The sequence below is a fragment of the Bombus bifarius genome, unplaced genomic scaffold (assembly GCF_011952205.1).
Source record: "Bombus bifarius isolate JDL3187 unplaced genomic scaffold, Bbif_JDL3187 scf7180000007987, whole genome shotgun sequence".
Lineage (NCBI taxonomy): Eukaryota > Metazoa > Arthropoda > Insecta > Hymenoptera > Apidae > Bombus > Bombus bifarius.
The window spans coordinates 1,127,651-1,145,855 of NW_022884369.1; the positions used below are offsets into that span (position 1 = coordinate 1,127,651).

General features: G+C 45.2%; 1 protein-coding gene across 20 annotated transcripts in view; it reads left to right on the forward strand.

The window, feature by feature from the left end:
- The window catches only part of LOC117205288 (regulating synaptic membrane exocytosis protein 2), a 66,998-nt gene that overhangs the window by 30,421 nt on the left and 18,372 nt on the right, over positions 1-18,205 (forward strand). For 14 of the 20 annotated variants that reach the window (XM_033443532.1, XM_033443535.1, XM_033443529.1 and 11 more), the window contains 10 exons: positions 5,110-5,323; positions 6,002-6,265; positions 7,101-7,148; positions 8,889-9,153; positions 9,841-10,092; positions 10,646-10,831; positions 14,431-14,460; positions 16,736-16,886; positions 17,466-17,632; positions 17,718-17,893. In XM_033443532.1, coding sequence (XP_033299423.1) covers positions 5,110-5,323; positions 6,002-6,265; positions 7,101-7,148; positions 8,889-9,153; positions 9,841-10,092; positions 10,646-10,831; positions 14,431-14,460; positions 16,736-16,886; positions 17,466-17,632; positions 17,718-17,893 — 1,753 coding nt within the window. The remainder of the gene's footprint in view (positions 1-5,109; positions 5,324-6,001; positions 6,266-7,100; positions 7,149-8,888; positions 9,154-9,840; positions 10,093-10,645; positions 10,832-14,430; positions 14,461-16,735; positions 16,887-17,465; positions 17,633-17,717; positions 17,894-18,205) is intronic. The other 6 variants (XM_033443541.1, XM_033443530.1, XM_033443531.1 and 3 more) reach the window with 5 other exon arrangements.

An 18,205-nucleotide genomic window follows, 5' to 3' on the forward strand; every position in this document is an offset into this window, starting at 1 on the left:
GAATGCAACGTTCCTGGCAAACATAGTTGATCGCACCTGATCGCATGAGTCTTGGATTGATCTCACCACTAACAAGCTCTCGGGCCTCGCCCAAAAAACCTCCCCTGCCGTGATATAGCGACATAGAATGTAGGATGCTTTCTTCGCGTACCCCCATTCTCTCTCTTTCTCTCTCTTTCATCGTTTCATTTTTCTTAAACTAGCCACGTATTATATACATATATATATATATATGTTCTTCTCTTGGATCAAACGACGCGACTCAACGGAACGCCAGCAAACCGGATCCCACGTTCTCTCGTCATTTATCGACTTCTCAGCTCATTTATCGATTGCCTTTCTAATCGTTTATCAAAACACATCTCGATCTCCATCCTCCGGATATTCTAGAGAGACGTTTCTGTCCTAGTTATCGATCGTTTCGCGTTCTTCGCTAGTTTCACAGCGCCGTTCCGACGACTCATGTGAAGCGTCGTCTCGCGATACACCCGACTCTCATCCAAACCCTCACATCGCCACTGTTCATTCACCACACGATACATCCCGCTACGATATATCGCTTCGCGTTATTAAACGAGCAGGGGTTCAGAGGCGAGAGAGCGCGACCACGTTTAATCAAGTTTCCACGGGATCACCGTCGAGCCGTTTCGTTTGACGAATTTTCGAAAACGGAACGTCGCTGTTAATTGAAAACTCGTTTCTTTGTCAGCTTGTTTTTCGCGAGAAAAGATTATTCTCTTCGCCGCTGGCCCCTTACAACTTTAAAGCGAAGAATGTTTAAGAAGAGCTTAGATTGCGGATATAATCGCTCCTTTCTTCAGTTTTTCATCTTCATTTGGTAGAACGAAATTGAAACGATAAATTTCTAATGATATACTGCTGGCTGTACGTATTTGAATAGTCTGCATTTATTCGAAAATCCTAAATTTTAGTTCATCTGATATTCCATATTATAAGACACTCACGATGTGAATGATATCGCTATGTTGATACAGTTAATCAGAATTAACTCAGTATAACCAGAGTAAATAAATACACGTAATCATATCGTTTCTATATCGATAAAAGCAAACGCTGATACTGTCAAAAACGCTCGTATTCGGTAATTGCAAAGACAAAAATTCCGTCTGGTTTGATAATCCTAATCTCAAGTATCAGCACGTACCCTAATACTGATAATAACGACCAGCAGCGTAGAATATAACACGATATAAAATCGTCTAAACCATTAAGATTTATCGTCCTCTTATTAAACTCTCAATCAATCGTAAAATGAAGCAAGTTCTACTCTACCATTTCAAGATTAACCGAAGATAAGCGCTGTTTAAAAAATATCAAAGTAATAAAAAGGCTAGAATCATTGCGTGAAAAGTCGAGCAAACAGGGCCGACATCATCGTTCGTCATCGTCGTTCCGGACGGATGGCTTGCAGTATTCAAACGCTGGTTTTCCGATAGCCTCCTTGCCGGGCGTATTTGTCAATTTGCCGGCGTCGGGACGGCCGATGGGCAACCACGGTTCGATTATCCGTTATTGTTATTACACGATCCCGTAAATCGGCTTCGAATTTCGATCCGTGCGCGGCCATTCTTTCGAATCTTTCCCACACTCCGTCTCGGATGTCTCTCGTTCGAATTCGTTCGAATGGAACCGACCGCTTATAAGCCATAGAACACCGCGACGGTTTGCATCGGTTTGCCCGATTAATCGTTCGTTCCCGGATAGAAAGCTTCCGCGAACATGTGAATTAAGGACGATCGTGAGATTCGAATCTCTCCCCGGTGGGTAAAACGATAGACGAGACGTCTCCAATGCTTTCAGTTTAAACGGCACTTCGAGAGAGAAAGACTAATCGACCGTAAGTATTTGGGTACTAGGAAACTCTAATAAATTTTACTTTATTTAGTATCTTAACCTTGCTGGGTTTTTTTATTAAACATTTGCCCGACATATTTAAATATACTACTTTCCAATGCGAATAAACTATTTCAAAATACGAAGAGGAGATATTCAGCGATATACAAAAGCGAAACAAGCGTCAGGAGAAGGGTAGAGTTAAATCATAATACAGATATGGATATAATAAAGTAATTAAATTATGATATATAATATAAATGTACAATAAAGCGACTAGAAAATAAAGGCAGTAGAAAGCATTGAATTTCTGTTAAACAAATACTTACGGCAGGTGTCTTAATGCTTACGGCAACGTACATTGGATTTATAGACGGAAAGTATTTCACGAGACGACTTTACGACAGAGAATTTTCCTCCCAATGAAATAAAGCAGGAAATCTTGTATCGATTTTTAGCACACGTGTAGCAATTGCGGGGAGAGGGGGGCATGTTTCAAAGTTTCTCCCCGGTGAAATGAGGGAAATTATAGCTTCTTAAAGCCCGTCCGGAACACCCTGTACGAGCCGCAATAAAAACGACAATTCAGTGCTCGCCAAGAGGTCGAGGTAATTCTTGAAAAATTCTCGGTGCCGCAACGAGAACGAGGGAATTGCGGCTGTGTCACGGTGCCGGCGTGACCGAGTTCCCGAGGCCCCTTTTTCGACGGCGAAAATATCACTCGATCGTTCTCCTTTAGTTTCTACAATTACCCTGCGTCTTGATCTCGTAAGAGATCTTTGTCTCGAACGGGAACGAACGATTATCCTCGCGGCCAGTTTCGAATCGCGTGCATCTTCAGGCAAGTCGATATAATCACCAGTTTACGGATCATCGTTTGATAAATAGAAGAAGACAGGAAACTGTAGGGGATGGAAAGGCCGTGCTCCAATTATGCGAAGCAAATAAGCAAGATTAAATTCGGTCCGAATAAACGAACGGCAATCGAGCAATTTATCCATCGGCGATTAATCTCGTGTATTTCTTCCGTCGAATCAAGATCGACCTTCTTCCAGGATTGGGCCATTGTCCATTCAAGTCGACGATTCTTCTTTAAAAATCGTTTATGATAAGAAACCGTCGATTAGTTGATAAACGTATACGATGATCAGAATGTCTAGAAATTGCATCATGATCGAAAATAACCATCGTACGAAATTAAATTGTGTATTCCGTAGTTGACACGCGTGGATTCTGTTATTGAACGAACTCCATTCGAGCGGATAATGTTGATGAAACAATATTTGTGAGAGTTTCGCGAGATAATCGTTTGCCATTCTGTCGATATCCCGGCTACATTGAATCAAAGTTACGTACGTTCATGCTACTTTGTTTTATAAATATCGATATATCTTCGTAATCCTGATCATAACCTTTCGTATGATTTTCTTGGAAATAATAGTCTGGGAAGTTGAGATCTGCTAGGAACGTGACGACTGTCAATTCGTGGAGGAATAGGGGATTTCACGAGTCGGTACCGTTCCAAAACGTCCAATTAAAATGGCCGAAAGGATGGCTGGTTGTTGAGAGAGGCGTACCTGTTTCATAATTAATCGAATTGGAGCACGGCCAAAGGATATCCGAAGCAGTGGCGAGTCTCGACGACCTCGTTAAGTCTCGTCGATCAGTTTCGCGGTGTCTTTTGATAAATCCGCGACTTCTCGGCGTCCCGGAAACGAAACACGGATGTAATTGGCTGCGCCCGTGCAGTAGCAGCGATGAAACGAAAACTAGTTCTCGGTGTTAGTTTCTAAGTTGCGCGTATTTTAAATAGAGGCAGAGAAAAGCAAAATGGAAGGGAAAAAATCCTGGATTGAAACTCACATTTCATAATGGGAGAACGAACATATTTTAAGCGACCTCTTTCGGGTTTAACAAGAGTTCTTAACGGAACTTTCGAACGCGCGTTTAACTCCGTTAATGAAATATTTAATTACAACTATTCCATCCGACTCTGTGCCGTGAAATGAAAAGTGGAAAGAAAAGCCCGTGTCGAGTGCATAATCCAAAGTTCCTTAGATCCTTTAATTAGGGCAAACAAAGAGAAAAAAAGACGAAAGAAATAACAAGGAGGAATAAAAGATAAACGTGACACGGTTCAGGCAGCCAATTATATCGGAGTTAAGCAATGTATCGTAATAAATGAAAGCTGAGAGATAAGATTGAAATTAGGATTTAATATAGAACCAATCGTCTCCTGTACGAATGATACTTTACGATATTTGTCTGCGAAATCAAAGTGCCACGACTCACTCACGATCGACACGATCAACTGGAAACCGAAAGGAGGCGACCCCTCTCCCTAAAGTAGATCCACCAGATGAGTCGAGTCGCTCTTCGACAGAGAAACCTCAACTTCAACGGTGTTTTGTTTTTCTTTTACGAAATGCAATCACGTCGCTGTCGCATGCCTGGAACCTTGAGTACCTCGAACATCGGACGTTCGAAGGGACTGATTGTCGCTTTTCTGCTCGTATGCCTGTTGATAAAGCATGTCGCAAAGCATGAACATAGTAACTATTCATACTGTATAGATGTACGATCATTAGATGTACGATAGCGTGCTTTCTCCTTTTGTCGAGCTTGATCGTTTTACCATTCGCTCTTAAACATGTAGATTCACTTCACATACGAACACGTTTTTGTAAATCTGGAGAATACTCGAATGAAATATTTCGATCGTTAAACATTTACGGAATTTGTGTAACACACCCATGCATATTACAATTGAATCGATAACAATATTCGAGTATCCTCTGTGTCGCGCGCATCGCATCGCCCACGAGGGCTACCATCATTCTCTTCAGCTTCTCTTTCATCAGAATGCCCTGCGACAGAAATATCCTGCGACTGATGACGCGATCGATACCGAGTTCCTTTGGTGGCTTGATTAACGCTATACAATCCGGCAGGCGCAGGATATTCTTCCAGGAAGGTCAGCTTGAATCCATCAACGTCACAGTCCGTTTCACGAATTACTTTCATAGCGATCAGTCGAGTCACGCCAGGAATTTGGAAACCAATGCACGATATTACCAGACACGAATCCTCCGGAGATTCCGTTTCGCATCGCATTTGGTTTCCAAGATCTTCGGCGCGAGAAGACACGCGTTCCTTCCACCCACCCTCTTCTCATTTCACGCGAATCCGCGACAGAAGTCTGACAATGAAAAGCAAAGAAAAAACCAAAGAAAAACCGTTCTCCGCGCTTCGTAGCATCCGTTATCCTGGCAAGTGAGCAGAGACGGTCAGAAGATCATTGGCCACATGGTGTTGCGAAAGCAGCCCGGAAGCGGCTCCGCAAGCAGTAGTAGCATACTGGGGCTGAAAGTGGTCGGCGGCAAATTGTTGGAGGATGGCTCTATGGGCGCCGTCATCGAGAAGGTCAAGAAGGGTAGCACGGCTGACATAGAAGGTCAACTGAGACCCGGTAAGAACGATAAATTTAACCTCGGTGCCCTAGAATCCTGTGCCTCCAAAAGCTTTCCTCCTTCCTAGCTTCGACCAACTGTTTCATCGACTCTGTGATTCGTAGAGTATTTCAGAGAAGGACAAAGCGATTCTATATGCATTTTCTGAAAAGAGCTTTGGCACTGTTATTTAATATGTTATTTTGAGCGACAATTCGAACCAAAAGCTTATAGAGAACGATTTAATTTTTCAGTTATACGTTCATTATATCATATTCATTTACTTCGCAAACTCTAAATTACTGGTAGTGCAAATATAGCGAGAAGTGACCATCCTTATCCATAATATGCGAACTATCTCTAGTTCAGGCGGAATTTATCGACGATTAAAGAAGTTACGTAAACGCGAAGTGCTTTAACGTCTCCTCAAACCGAAAGAGCCTTCGTCGGTTCGATCCAACCCGCCACAAACGCAGTTTCATCACCTGAAGCTAGAATCACCGTGTCAGGACTTTTCCTCCACAAAAGCTCCAAATACCATCCCCTTGCATACCCCGATCCATTGGGAAACCTCGGTAGCATTTCCAGCGAGGGGCTCACTGTCCGAAGTAAATAAATCCCCCGTTGTCCATCCCCCCTCCCCCCCGGTCCCGGAGGCGATCCAATAGGAGAACAGACCGGACATTCAACGATTTCAGGTGACGAGGTGATCAAGTGGAACGGCAGGTCCCTCCAGGGCAAAAGCTTCCGTGAAGTTTACGACATCATCGCCGAGTCGAGACAGGAGCCTCAAGTGGAGCTGGTAGTTTCGCGGAATCTATCGTCGACGACGGGTCCGGTGACGATGCCTGCGGGGCTGACACCTACAGCGCCGATGCCGTCAAGGAAGATCGCCGCGCAGATCCAATGGAGACAAAAGCACCCGGAGACGATATCCGGGCCACAGCAACCGCATCACAAAGGTGACTATGTGCTTCAAGCTTCATTCGTTCCCTTCCTTCTTCTTCTTCTTCTTCGTCTATTTCTTCTTCGACTGTGTTTCTTTTCTTTCCTCCTACCTCGTTGGACACACGCTCTCAGGATCTGTTCTCAGGCCGTTCTCTTTTCTTCTTTGCCTCCCTTCTTATCTGGCCCGAATACATATACATGTCTCGTAGAGTATACTGTATACACACACGGTCGCTGACAGATGTTTTTAAAAAGCAGAAAAAAAATGATGATAGCATTTAAAACGCCCCCGGAGCATAACGCGCGTTTAGACGACAAGGTAGAGAAGGTAGACTGTGTATCAAGGAGTAGCTCAGACAGCTACTCGATAGATCACACTTAGGATGTGTTATGGGAGTTTGCGAACGAGTAGTGGTTTGAGAGAGAGAACTTGTACCTCGTTCCACGACGAGTACTCGGTCTCCCGTTATTGTACGAGGTGCTTGTTGAACGATAAAAGATATCAATTTACCCACGATGATCATTACCATTGAATCAATGATGCACACGATGTATAGTTTTACGATGTTGGAATATTAATGAAGTCGGAGAAGTGGTAGATTTGTTACGTAGATCGTTCAGCAAGTCTACTTTTAGTAGTATATTGTGTAGTATAGAGAGTTCTAGAGCTAACTTAGCAAGATACAATTTGCCGTATTTCTCCAGATCGTTGAAATTTTAAGAGAATTTGCAAAAGTCGATAAACCAATCGATACGAGAGCATACGAGAAAATATCGGGTCCCTACCTAAGTCATACCATAGACATAAGTACAGTTAAGCGTATTAAAAACGACGCTATATTGTCACAGATTATATGATTTTTCGTATTCCAGGTCTTAAGAAATGTATTCTATGGGGTAGGCCTCAAAATTTCTTAAATTTCTCGATCCCAAATAATCGGTGTCTTCCCCCTCATCCGTGTTTGTGGTTCTGTATTTCACTCCCTTTGAATCTTTCTGTTTCTTTCTTTTTTGATTCGATAATCTTAGGAAGATTCACTGGGAAATGGTGAAACGAAAGGGTTTTACCATTCTCACCGTAAAGTAGAACAAAAAAAGCAACGATTATCGAGTGCACCGGTATCGAGATCGATGCTTAACGAGATCCATTACGACTGTTATATCGCTTTCTGTATACCATCGATGTTATCGTAGAACGTAGAGAGTAGTGCCAATGCACCCCTTGCTAACACCGCCGTTTTTACGATACATAGTTTTATGGGAGCAACAACTTGAAACAAGTGAATCTTTTGTGTCTTTCTTTTCTTTTTTTTTTTGTATCTCTACCCCTCGTTGACCACGAAGGACCATACATTTAAATCCTTCTGTATATAATGCGCCATTCTACGATTTACCCATTTTATAGACTCTTCGTAAAGCTGCACCGTTTTACGATTCGCGATTTACGATGCAAAAGGTTTATAGAAATGAAGAAAGAAACGCAGGCGTTTATTAACGTTTCGCTTGTGTGACGATATCAATCATCGTGTTTCCGAGATGAATAACACGATTATTAAATTAATGCGTTTTAATCATTCTTTGTCTGTGTAATGTAAAAACGATTGTTTGAATAATTGTTATTGTGAAGCAGTGTTATTTTATAAACCGACGATAGCTAGACGTCTTCAGGAAGAGAACGTACGGAAGAGAACGCAACACTGCCGACGTGTATGCACTTTCCATGCTGCATCGCGGGGCTGCGTATAAACGCATCCGCGAACCATTTTACTGCATCTACCGCTAATCCGCCGGCTGCGTTCGATGCATCTACACAAGGATGCGTTATTTTCGCTATCGGCAGCTCGAGAGAGTATCCTGCACGTGAATTGTGATATCTCCCGAGGAATGGATGTATCTGCCCGCAAATTGCATTACACCCTGCTGATGGAAGGGAAGTTACGGGTTTTCGGCGAATCTTACAGTGATTCGATGGTTAACGCGGTTGCAACCATTCTAAACGTAACCTCCCGGAGTAATCTGTGAATTTCCACGGAATTAAATTTCCCAATTCACAGGATGCGATCACCAGACGATGTATGCACGCACGAACTACCGTCGAATCTCTGTAACCCAGTATAATCTACCCGTTTCCCCTAACCAAGAATAATCCAAATTCGTGGTCGCAAAACGTTTTCCATAGTATAACAATTTATCGAACATCTCGCCGTAAGTTCCTCGAATTTCTTACATTTGCCCGAAACTCGAACGTCACTCAATATTCCCCGGCTACCTCCGCCTGTATTCCAAGATTCGGTGTCCTAGTAAAAGATCGTCGAACCCACGTCCCCGTTCGCCCCAACGTTTTACGAGTTCGTTCGCGAATTTTGCGTACACCTTTCGTACACCGCGATACGAAGCATCCAACTAGCTGCACACGATGCCATCTTCCCTCTTTTTTCCCTTTTTTCTAGCCATTCGCAAATGCTCGTATCACATACGATATATACCTACACTGTTTTATATATGTATATATATATCGTATATTACATAAATAGACCCCTTTAAACACACCACGTAGCCCAAATTCCACCGTTCGAAGTTCTACCAGGTGTATGAAGAAGATCTAAAGTCTAGTCGGCACTGAACAATCACTTGCAGAGTTATACGACGCGAGGCGCGAGAAACCTTCGGTTTTAGTGACCTCGCCGGGCTCGCCGGATCTTCACGCTCAAGGACGCGCCAGGCACCTCCGACACACTTCCGGCAATGCAAACGTCGGAGGTAATCTTCAGGTGAAGCTGAGCTTCGATTCCGTGGCGCTACGGTTGATCGTCACGTTGATCTGTGCGGCTGGGCTCACGCCCAGGAGCAACGGCCAACCCAGAAATCCCTACGCCAAGATCTTCCTGCTTCCGGACAAGAGGTGAGTGAGCTCGATTGGCCCAGAAACTAAGTACGCCTCTACGTATGCTGTATTTTGTCTTGCAGCGACTTGTTTCTTCTTAAATAATTCTATTCCTCCTATCCTACGTTACGAACGAGCGATATTTTATAAGAAAAAACGTTATGTTCCGGCGCTGGAACGAGTTTCTTCGTTTTCTCCGAGAGATTCTCGACGGAGAACGTGTTTCGTTTTTCTCGTTGAATGTCGATAAACGGACGGTGTATAGATTTTTATGGGCCACGAGCGTGCGTTTCAAATCATCGGCGGAAACTTCCATCCTTTTCGTAGAGTAGAATGCAAAAAGAATCGAGCGCACGATGCTCGATGGCGCCGGGCAAAGATTTCGCGAGGGCGTTTATGCACGTCGGGGACAACAGTGCGATCATGTCGAAGTCGAAACTGTCCTGCTTTCGAGATAAATCATTTCCTAAAGAAGCGTTCGCGAGCCAAAAGATAGCCGTTGAACTTGGCCGGGCTGCCAAACGATCTCGCTGCTACACCAGGGTTCCCCAACCACTGTTTCGTTTCCCTCCCTCGAAGTGGCGTTGTCTTGTTAATGCTCGACATCGATCGTCTGGTATCGCCCCATTTGCGCGTCGATTCTACGACCGTATCAAGGACGTGTTCTATCATTCACCCTTCTATCTAATTCGTGTCTCGATGCAGCGAAAAGTCGAAGAGACGAACGAAGACGTTGGCGAACACGAACGATCCAAAGTGGAACCAGACGTTCATCTACGACGGAATCAGGAGGCCAGAGCTGAGGAAAAGGGCGTTGGAAGTAACCGTGTGGGACTACGGGAAGTACGACACGAACGATTTTCTCGGCGAAGCGATACTCGAACTGGCGACAGCTCATCTCGACGAGGAGCCCGAGTGGCATCCGCTGACCGGCCACGGGGAACACCGACATATTGGGTATGTGAATCAGCTCGGTAGACCTTAGGATGTTTCACTTCTTCATGCCTCTGAGATGAGACGCAATCGCTACAACGCATTCGTTCGCTTGTTGCAATGAGAGACTAGGAGAGATATCTTAGAGATTGGTGACTGACGAATACTCTTTGCGCTTCTTAGTCGCTGAATGCAAACAAAAAGTAAACCGAGTCTTCTAGAAAGCTTGTGAGAAGGGCTAGGCCTCTGTAGGCGTGCAGCTATTTTTCCCGAGTATTTAGGCTGAGGGAGAAGGAATCCGTCGACGGTCACGTGCGTTAACCCTTTTCTATATCACGTACGATCGCGGTGTATATACGGACAACGTTTAATTCCCGTAGAATCAACAGAAAGATGATAAAGAAAAAGAAAAAAGAAAAAAAACGAATGAAAAGACGTTGAATAATACGATGCAGCGAAAAGAGCAAGTATTTTCCGAATGACGTCGCGTCGTTCAGCGAATCCGTTCGGCTGATTCTTTTTCACCTAGCGCTAGCGAGAAGAGCGTAGCGTGAGATCTAAATTTCGCGTTGCACAGATACTATCAGGAGCCCGATGACATGGTGATAACTCCGGTGGACTGCCATCTCAGTCCACCGTCGACGACGTCGCGGCTGAGCGACTCTGACACTTCCGAATGCGATATCACGGACTGTGACGTCTCCAGGGAGCAAAGGAGAACAGCTGACGGTGCCAGTATAAGCAGTATCGGCAGTTCCTCCAGGTAAGAGCATCCTTCGAAAATCTCTCTACGTCGCGTCCCGAGAACTCTTCCACCAAACCGCCCCGAAACGATATACAATATAATATAAAACCGGGGGAGAGAGAAGAGCCCGTGCTATTTTCACGGCCGACGCGGCGCAAAAACCTTCTTCAACGACCGCACACCGGCCGGGATAACCGAGAACAGGGACCCGAGTCGAAAGTTGAAAACGTTTTGTAACGAGAAATAATTGTCAACGTCGTCTATCCATCGTCGATCCATCGTGGGAGTATACGCGGATCCACGTAAACACCGTCGATAGTAAGATGCAGATAGAATTAACGCTATGAGCAAGAAGTTTGAGACCGCCTCCTTCTCGTTTTCCTTTCTTTTTGTTTTCCCTAAAGACAGTACGCGTTTAGTTGCATTTACGCGTAGATATTGTTCTTTTATTTGCATGTAGACACATAGTGCGCTTTGGTAATCGTTTTCTCTTTTTTTTTTTTTTTTTTTTGTAGCACCCTCGGTTCGTCAGTCCAGTATATTTATTTGAGAAGAAACATTGTAAAAATGAGCCGATTCTTTTTACAGCGAGATGTTAACTTCTATATCAACGTTATTTTCTTTCTTTCGTTAAAGAAAGAAAAGGAAAGAAAAATATATAGATGGTTCGAGCTACGCAAGAAATGACGACGAAAACGCGAACGATCCATGGGGTGGTTTCAAACTCGTGTTCGATAGTGTGCCTCGCGTTGGCCGCGAGCTGAAGAGGAGACCACAAGATTAATGCGCGTCGGTTCCCGTTAATCGATCCACGGACCATCTTGAACGGGCGACGAAGAATTTGTCGAGAAGCGGAGAGAGAGAGAGAGAAACAGAGAGGGCTGTGTCGTGCAAGGTCCCACGTGGTTGAACCAGTGCAGTTCATCAGGAATTAATGATACTTAACGGGAGTAGCGTGTCGATGTCCTTGGCCAACAGAAATCGCGTTACTAATCTGTTCCTATTCCCGGCTTAAGATCTCGTTTACAGGTCCCGTAACCGACACCGTAACTGTCGGCATAATAGTTATTCCCTCGGTAGCGTGCGACTTGGTCTTAATCGTCAATAAGACGAGCCGACGCCGCTACTCGAGATTAGCCGCAATTCGAACGTTCCTTCCATGCATCGTTGCTCTTTCTTGCATGGTTGCACCTCTTCCGGTTCATTGAGGAGACACACGGGTCAGGCGTGCGTAAGGGATGGTCCAGGATCGATCGTGCGCAATTCCTGTTATTTCGGACGATATCGTGTTTACACACTGATAAATATTTCATCGGTTATTGATATATCGATTCTTCGTTATTCCAATCAAATTCTGTAATTTATCCATAGTTCGACTTTTGGAAAACTTGTGCATGAACTATACTCGTGTTAGAGGGTGTGAATAACGGAGTCTTAAGAGGAGCAGGGTGTTTACGCGGCTTAGATGCTCCAAGTCGGCGGAGGCCGATCTCACCAGGTGAATCTCCGGATGATTGAAAGAGGAGCATTTTTATCTGTTGTGCTTGCGGAAGGCGGCGTCGCCGTGACGTAAAGGCGACGACCACAACGACGAAAGGGAGACAGAGACAGAGACAATGCGGCGGGGGTGAGAGGTGTGTGAATAAAGGTGTAGGTGGGAGGGGGAGGGTTGTGGGAACGAGAAAGAGAATTAGAGAAAGAGAGAGGAGAGAGGCCGTGAGCCAAGTTATAAAACTGGGCAACAAGCCAATTGACATGCCAGTTGGCCTGCAACCACCGCTGGCTGCGGAAGCCAGCCCCTGAGCCTCGTATCCATATTAATATTCCAACGATGACGTCCGATCGTTATTTGTGAGTGCAAAGTGCTTTCTCTCGAATATCTCGGTTTTTTATTTTTCTCCGAGGAAACGAGAAAAAAAGAAAGAAATACGGACTATCGACAAAGTGGCGGAGTTGAAACCGACAGGGGGTGAAAAACGGAAGGGTGAGCAAACTAGGAGAAAAAAGGGTAAAACAAAGAGGATACGAAACGAAGCCCACGGCTACGGACGGTGGTAAACGGCGTGCCTAAACAAATCCACTTTGAACCAGACGCTTAATAAAGTTTTTTGTCGTTTGCACAGAGGGCACGGCCCGCAATTCGTTCAATTTCCTCTGAATTTCGTGGCCACCGGTATCTTTCGAATCCAGTGACTCGCGAGGGTATAGGTCAGGGCCTCTGACGAGTTAATCGACTTCCTTTTAAACTCGCCAGGATCCGTGACTAGCTTCGAATTTGCTGATTTACACCCGCAAAGCTTGGACCATCTACCCTTTTATCCGAGTGTTTGTTTCTTCTACGAGGAAATCCAGTGTTTCGACGTGTGTAACGGTGACGAAGTAACGAATGCATGTGACGCGGAAGTAAAAGCAACATCGAGCGTGCGCTAATTATCGTATAGCGTTGTTTGAATTACTCGTGGCCCTAATTCGAAGACCGCTCAAAGAACCGTTGAAGATCGAAGAACCACGAGGTTACCACTCGTCCGTGCCGTTGCAAGGAGGAAATATCGAAGAAGGAAGGAATCTCTGTGCCTCGCAACTCCCTGCCGCTTTGTCCCTCGTCCGTTTGTGTCTCTCGGTTACCATTCCCGGTTCTAATTGGTCGAACCTTTGTAAATTTATTCCACGGATGATGCTTGGAATTCTCGAGCCACGTTCCCTCGAGAGCGTTCTCTGGTTCTCGTAGAGGAGTAATGCGATTGCCATGCCGGCAGGAAACTCCGCCTGCACGCTCTTTCGTTTTCGTTTGTAATCAATCGCCTTATCTGGTCCGACCCTCTTCGATTCGAGGGTGCTCGGATAATAATATCCGTAAGTTTGCCGGGGACTCGTTGAAAATTGCACGACACAGCGTCGAAAGCCCACGAAGGAAAAGTTGCCGGATCTTCCTCGTCGAAAATTTCGCGGCCGGTTTGTTCAATTTTTCATCGAGCATGCACGTCGCTTCCGCGGCCACCTCGAGGTCGCTACGTCGAGGAATCTGTAGAAACGAATCGGAACGGCGTGCATGCTTCGTTAATCCACGCTGGCCTCAATCTGCGAGTCGCTGACCAATTTTTTCTCCCCTCTTCTTCTCCCTATCCGTTTCATCCCCATTGAGTGGCGATGATACGGCGAGATACGGTCGAGGCGAGCCCGCAGAAAGACACGCGCGCGGCGAATAATTGATACATCCGGCGACATCCGAGGGAGCCGATCGTACGGTGTGCAGATATTTAATAACCTTCAATATCACCTAATAGGATTATCCGAAGGGGTTTCACTGGTTACATTAATAAATCCATCGTCGGTCGAGTCGGCGGCCGCGACGTGTCGTACAGTCAGATTACTCTCTTTTCTTTCACCGCTACGTTCTTTCAGCCCGTTTTCGAGGGCACGGTGTAGATATTCTTTATCTTTTTTTTCTTGTTCAATCAATAATCGAGGAACGTCTATAGTATCCAGTATCGCGTTAACGATGATTCTTCTAACGAGAAACAAAACATTCTAACGAGCCGTAATTTCTCGCGTTGGCGCTAGCCATCCCGTCTATTGATTTTCTTTGTTATTTATCTGTTCTGTTGTTTATTTTTTAGGTTTCATAATATGCCGTCAAATTATAAGCGGTACGGCCATTCAAACTTATATTTCCTCCTCTCTCTCACGAATCACGCAGTCACACACGTTCTTGCATCCTCACCGCTAAGTTAAATAGCGTTCCGAGTGTAGATCAATTATTAACGAACGTGATCGAATATAAGATATTCGCATATGTAGAAACCAACGAACGCAAACTGACGCGATCTCTCGACTCTAGCTGTCGAGCTAGATCGATGAAAACCAACGTAAAGAAATAACAAAAGCAACGTAGCACGATGAGTGCTACGTCAAAGAGATCGCGGCGTTTGTCAGACGTATATTTCCACGTTTCCTCGAAAGAGGCGACTAACGACGCCGTAGTTTCGCGTCATTATCGACGAGAAACGACGGAGATCTAGAAATCCTCCCGGTAACCGTTCACTCTGGACGCACTCACGATGTAAAGTCACTCGAACGTGTCCGTGTGCATCAATGGCAACAGGAGGGTCCGTCTGAAAATCGCTCGGTCGTACTAATTCGTCTTTCCCGTGATAAGCTGCCTTTATTTCTTTGTCTTGAAACGTCTCTCGTTACGTCCAACGTTGTACCGAAATAATATTCGAGCTTTATCAACCTAGCGGAAATTCACGTGGGGATACGCTCGTTAAAACGACTATAACTGATCTTCCAAACATATTCGAGGTCTTTCGCGTGTCGAGCTTCTATGCAAGAGACCAGACGCAGGTCAATTTTCGATAATAGTCGCCGGAGGCTGCTTCCATCCACCCACTTGATGTTCCTGTGTTTGCACGCGGATCGTTCTCTCAGTCGCATGTGCACCGATCGAATGAACTTTATTCGATAGACGAAAGGAATGAAAGAGTTTAGCACGTCGGCATTTAACACGTCGGCGTGCTGTAGATACGCTCGACGAGAAACCGTGTGTATGGTTCGTTTTTCGTCGAACAGCACACGAAACGATTAGACTATATACGAATGAAAAATGAAAGTTAAGAAGAAAGAAAAGCGCAAGAACAAGTAGTTGCGCGCAGAGATTCAGCAGGTCACCGATCATGTAGGCACACGTAGGCGTCATCGTGTCATCGCTTCTTGCATCTGTCCCACGTTTTACGAGACTTAGATTGCGCGAAAGGACATGGCTTTTAGTAACGCTTAGTGCAACGCGATGCATCGGCCGGGGTGGCTCCATTCCCCTGTTCTTTTTATTTGTCCTCTCTCCGGCAAGCTTTACGTCGCGTCAGTGGATATTTGTTGGGCAACGTCCAGTTCGCCGGGGACGTTTCGCGATGCTTATTGGTGTGCCCGTTGCCAGGAACCGGGACGATGACTGTCAGTGGCACCGTTCTCGAAGCGATTCGCGCGCGATCAATCTCCCGGCTACGGTTTTGTACGCATTTGGCTCCGTTGATCAGTCGCGGAACCATTGTTTACAGCAGCCAGGCCAGCCTTTCTTTACCAAGTAGCTTCTTGGCAACCGAATCTGTCCTTCCATTTCGTCGAGGACACCACGGAGAAAACCGTCCAATCTGTGTCCGGCTTTTATTGGCAAATAACTCGTAAGAGATTAGCTTTCGCGCGTGGATCGCGACGTTGTGTATTTGCACTTTGTAGATCGACCGGTTTGTGACCAGTTCTCCGTCCGCAAAATGAGGTAATGAATATTAACTCGAAAGTATAATAATCCTTTCCGGTGATACATTGGCGAACGGATAAAACAATGAAACTTATCGAGAAACGCGAGCCTCCGAAGTAACGCTTGTTGTTCGTAAATTCGTAACTCTTAGTTCTCCAGTTAGCCAGACGCGACGACGAAAGACGCAACGCTGATTGTTTCAAGGCTGAATAATTAGAGCGACTGTCCATATAGTCCGCATATCTGACAGACCATCGTAGGACGTGCAAATATTTAAAAGGAACGAGCTCCTGACGAATTTTAACTATGGATCACGAGATTGCTTTTAATCTACGAGATATCGGGAAAACAATCTTTTTGTGTCCATTTATTATTTCTGCCACGTAGTAGAGTAACCTTGCATTCTGTGTTTTGGTCTGCCGCTTAATCGAGTTCGTTTCGTGCGTGTGTCAGGGGTCGGCAGAAAGACCACGGCACGGTGCAACGCGCAGCGTAGAGAATGCATATTTGATAAAGCATCGCCAATGAGAACCAGCCTGGCCGCATGCACTCTGTAATCTAGCGCGAGATCACAGCACTCGCCTTTCCCCTACGTCCATAATTTAACGTAATCTAAGCGTGACAAGACGATCACTAATTGGCGAAAAAATGAACGCATGCCGGAGCAGCCACTATTCTAGTCCCCCGCCGGAAAGGGAGCTGTGCATCGACGGGGAGCATCGAAGTCGAAGGGACATGTCGCCGCAGGGGCGTAAACGGGCCGCCATCATGATACGGGATCAGCCAGCGTCTATTTCTGGTTACCAGACCTATCGCAAGGTGAGTCCCGCTGCGTCATTTCCACCGATTTTCACCGAATACCTCGACGTTCTTTTTCTGTGAATTTAACGATCGTTCGACGAACGCGTAGTTTACGTACTCGTTGTAGATTGTCGGATGTAGATTTCGCCACTCATCGTTTCTAAAAAATCGCACTGAATCTTACAACTGTGATAATAAGCGGAAGCCGCGAGCGAAGAACGTGACAAGTAATCGGCAACTAACAACAACGAGAATCAAACAAAATCAAGTGACTTTTTAAAACTTGCTGTAAATTCATAATTAACTTTTCAATATACGGAACCGTTTTTCCCTTCTAACAGACACGATTTAAATATTGGAGCCACATTCGTATTTCTGTAAATCGTTCAATTATAAAATCGTAAAAGAAAAAATGCACAATCCACGACCTATAACTTACTAATTTGCTACTATTATTAATTTGTAACTGATCGTAGTACGTATAGACTTAAATACACCTATTCTATCCGACACTTTCGTGGTTCGCGTGCGGCATTATCGATTCGTTTTCGCCTGCGGAACACCTGGACGGCGTAGTTAAATATCTGTAATCCCCAGGACGATATTCATCGAGGAATGATGGGCCACAGGTCGCATAGTGCAGCACCTATGGACTCGCCGAGCCTTCGGTATCGCGGAAGGTCTCAAAGTCCCACCGGTCATCGCTCTCTGTCTCCGCCGGAACATAGATCCATGCTTTACTCGCACGGCTACGTTCCACCCAGGTATGTTGTATGAGTTATCGACGCGAGCCACAAACGAAACCGTGATAGAACAGAAAACGAGAACGTTTCGCTTTACGCATTCCAGATTCAGCTCGAGGTCAGCGACAGCCACTCCCACCGGAAGTCCGAAGAAGAGACAATTGCCTCTGATTCCGACGGCTCTGAAGGAAAGGGCTGTTCAGGATCCCGAGGAACGGGCGAGATTTATGAGACACCGCAATAGGCAGGTGCATACCACGTACAGGAGTACGGGTACGGGAGGTGAGCTCACTTTTCCCATTTTGTTCGCCGGGTTATTAATTTCAAAGTTTTCGAATACCTCGTGATACGAGAACAGTAATGAAACCTCGTGAAAATCCGCGTTCCTAATTGACCTTGTTTCGGTAATTTTTGGCTAGCGTGAATACGCCAGGATGAACTTTGTAATAGGATGTTATTAGAGGGTGGACGTTTGACGTGTAAAATTGACCGTAGTTTTGAAACAGTTTGATAGCAACTATTTTTATTTTCGATTATATTAGAATTTATCTGTGAAGAGGATCGGTATAGGAGTCGTAGGTTGTTGGATATATA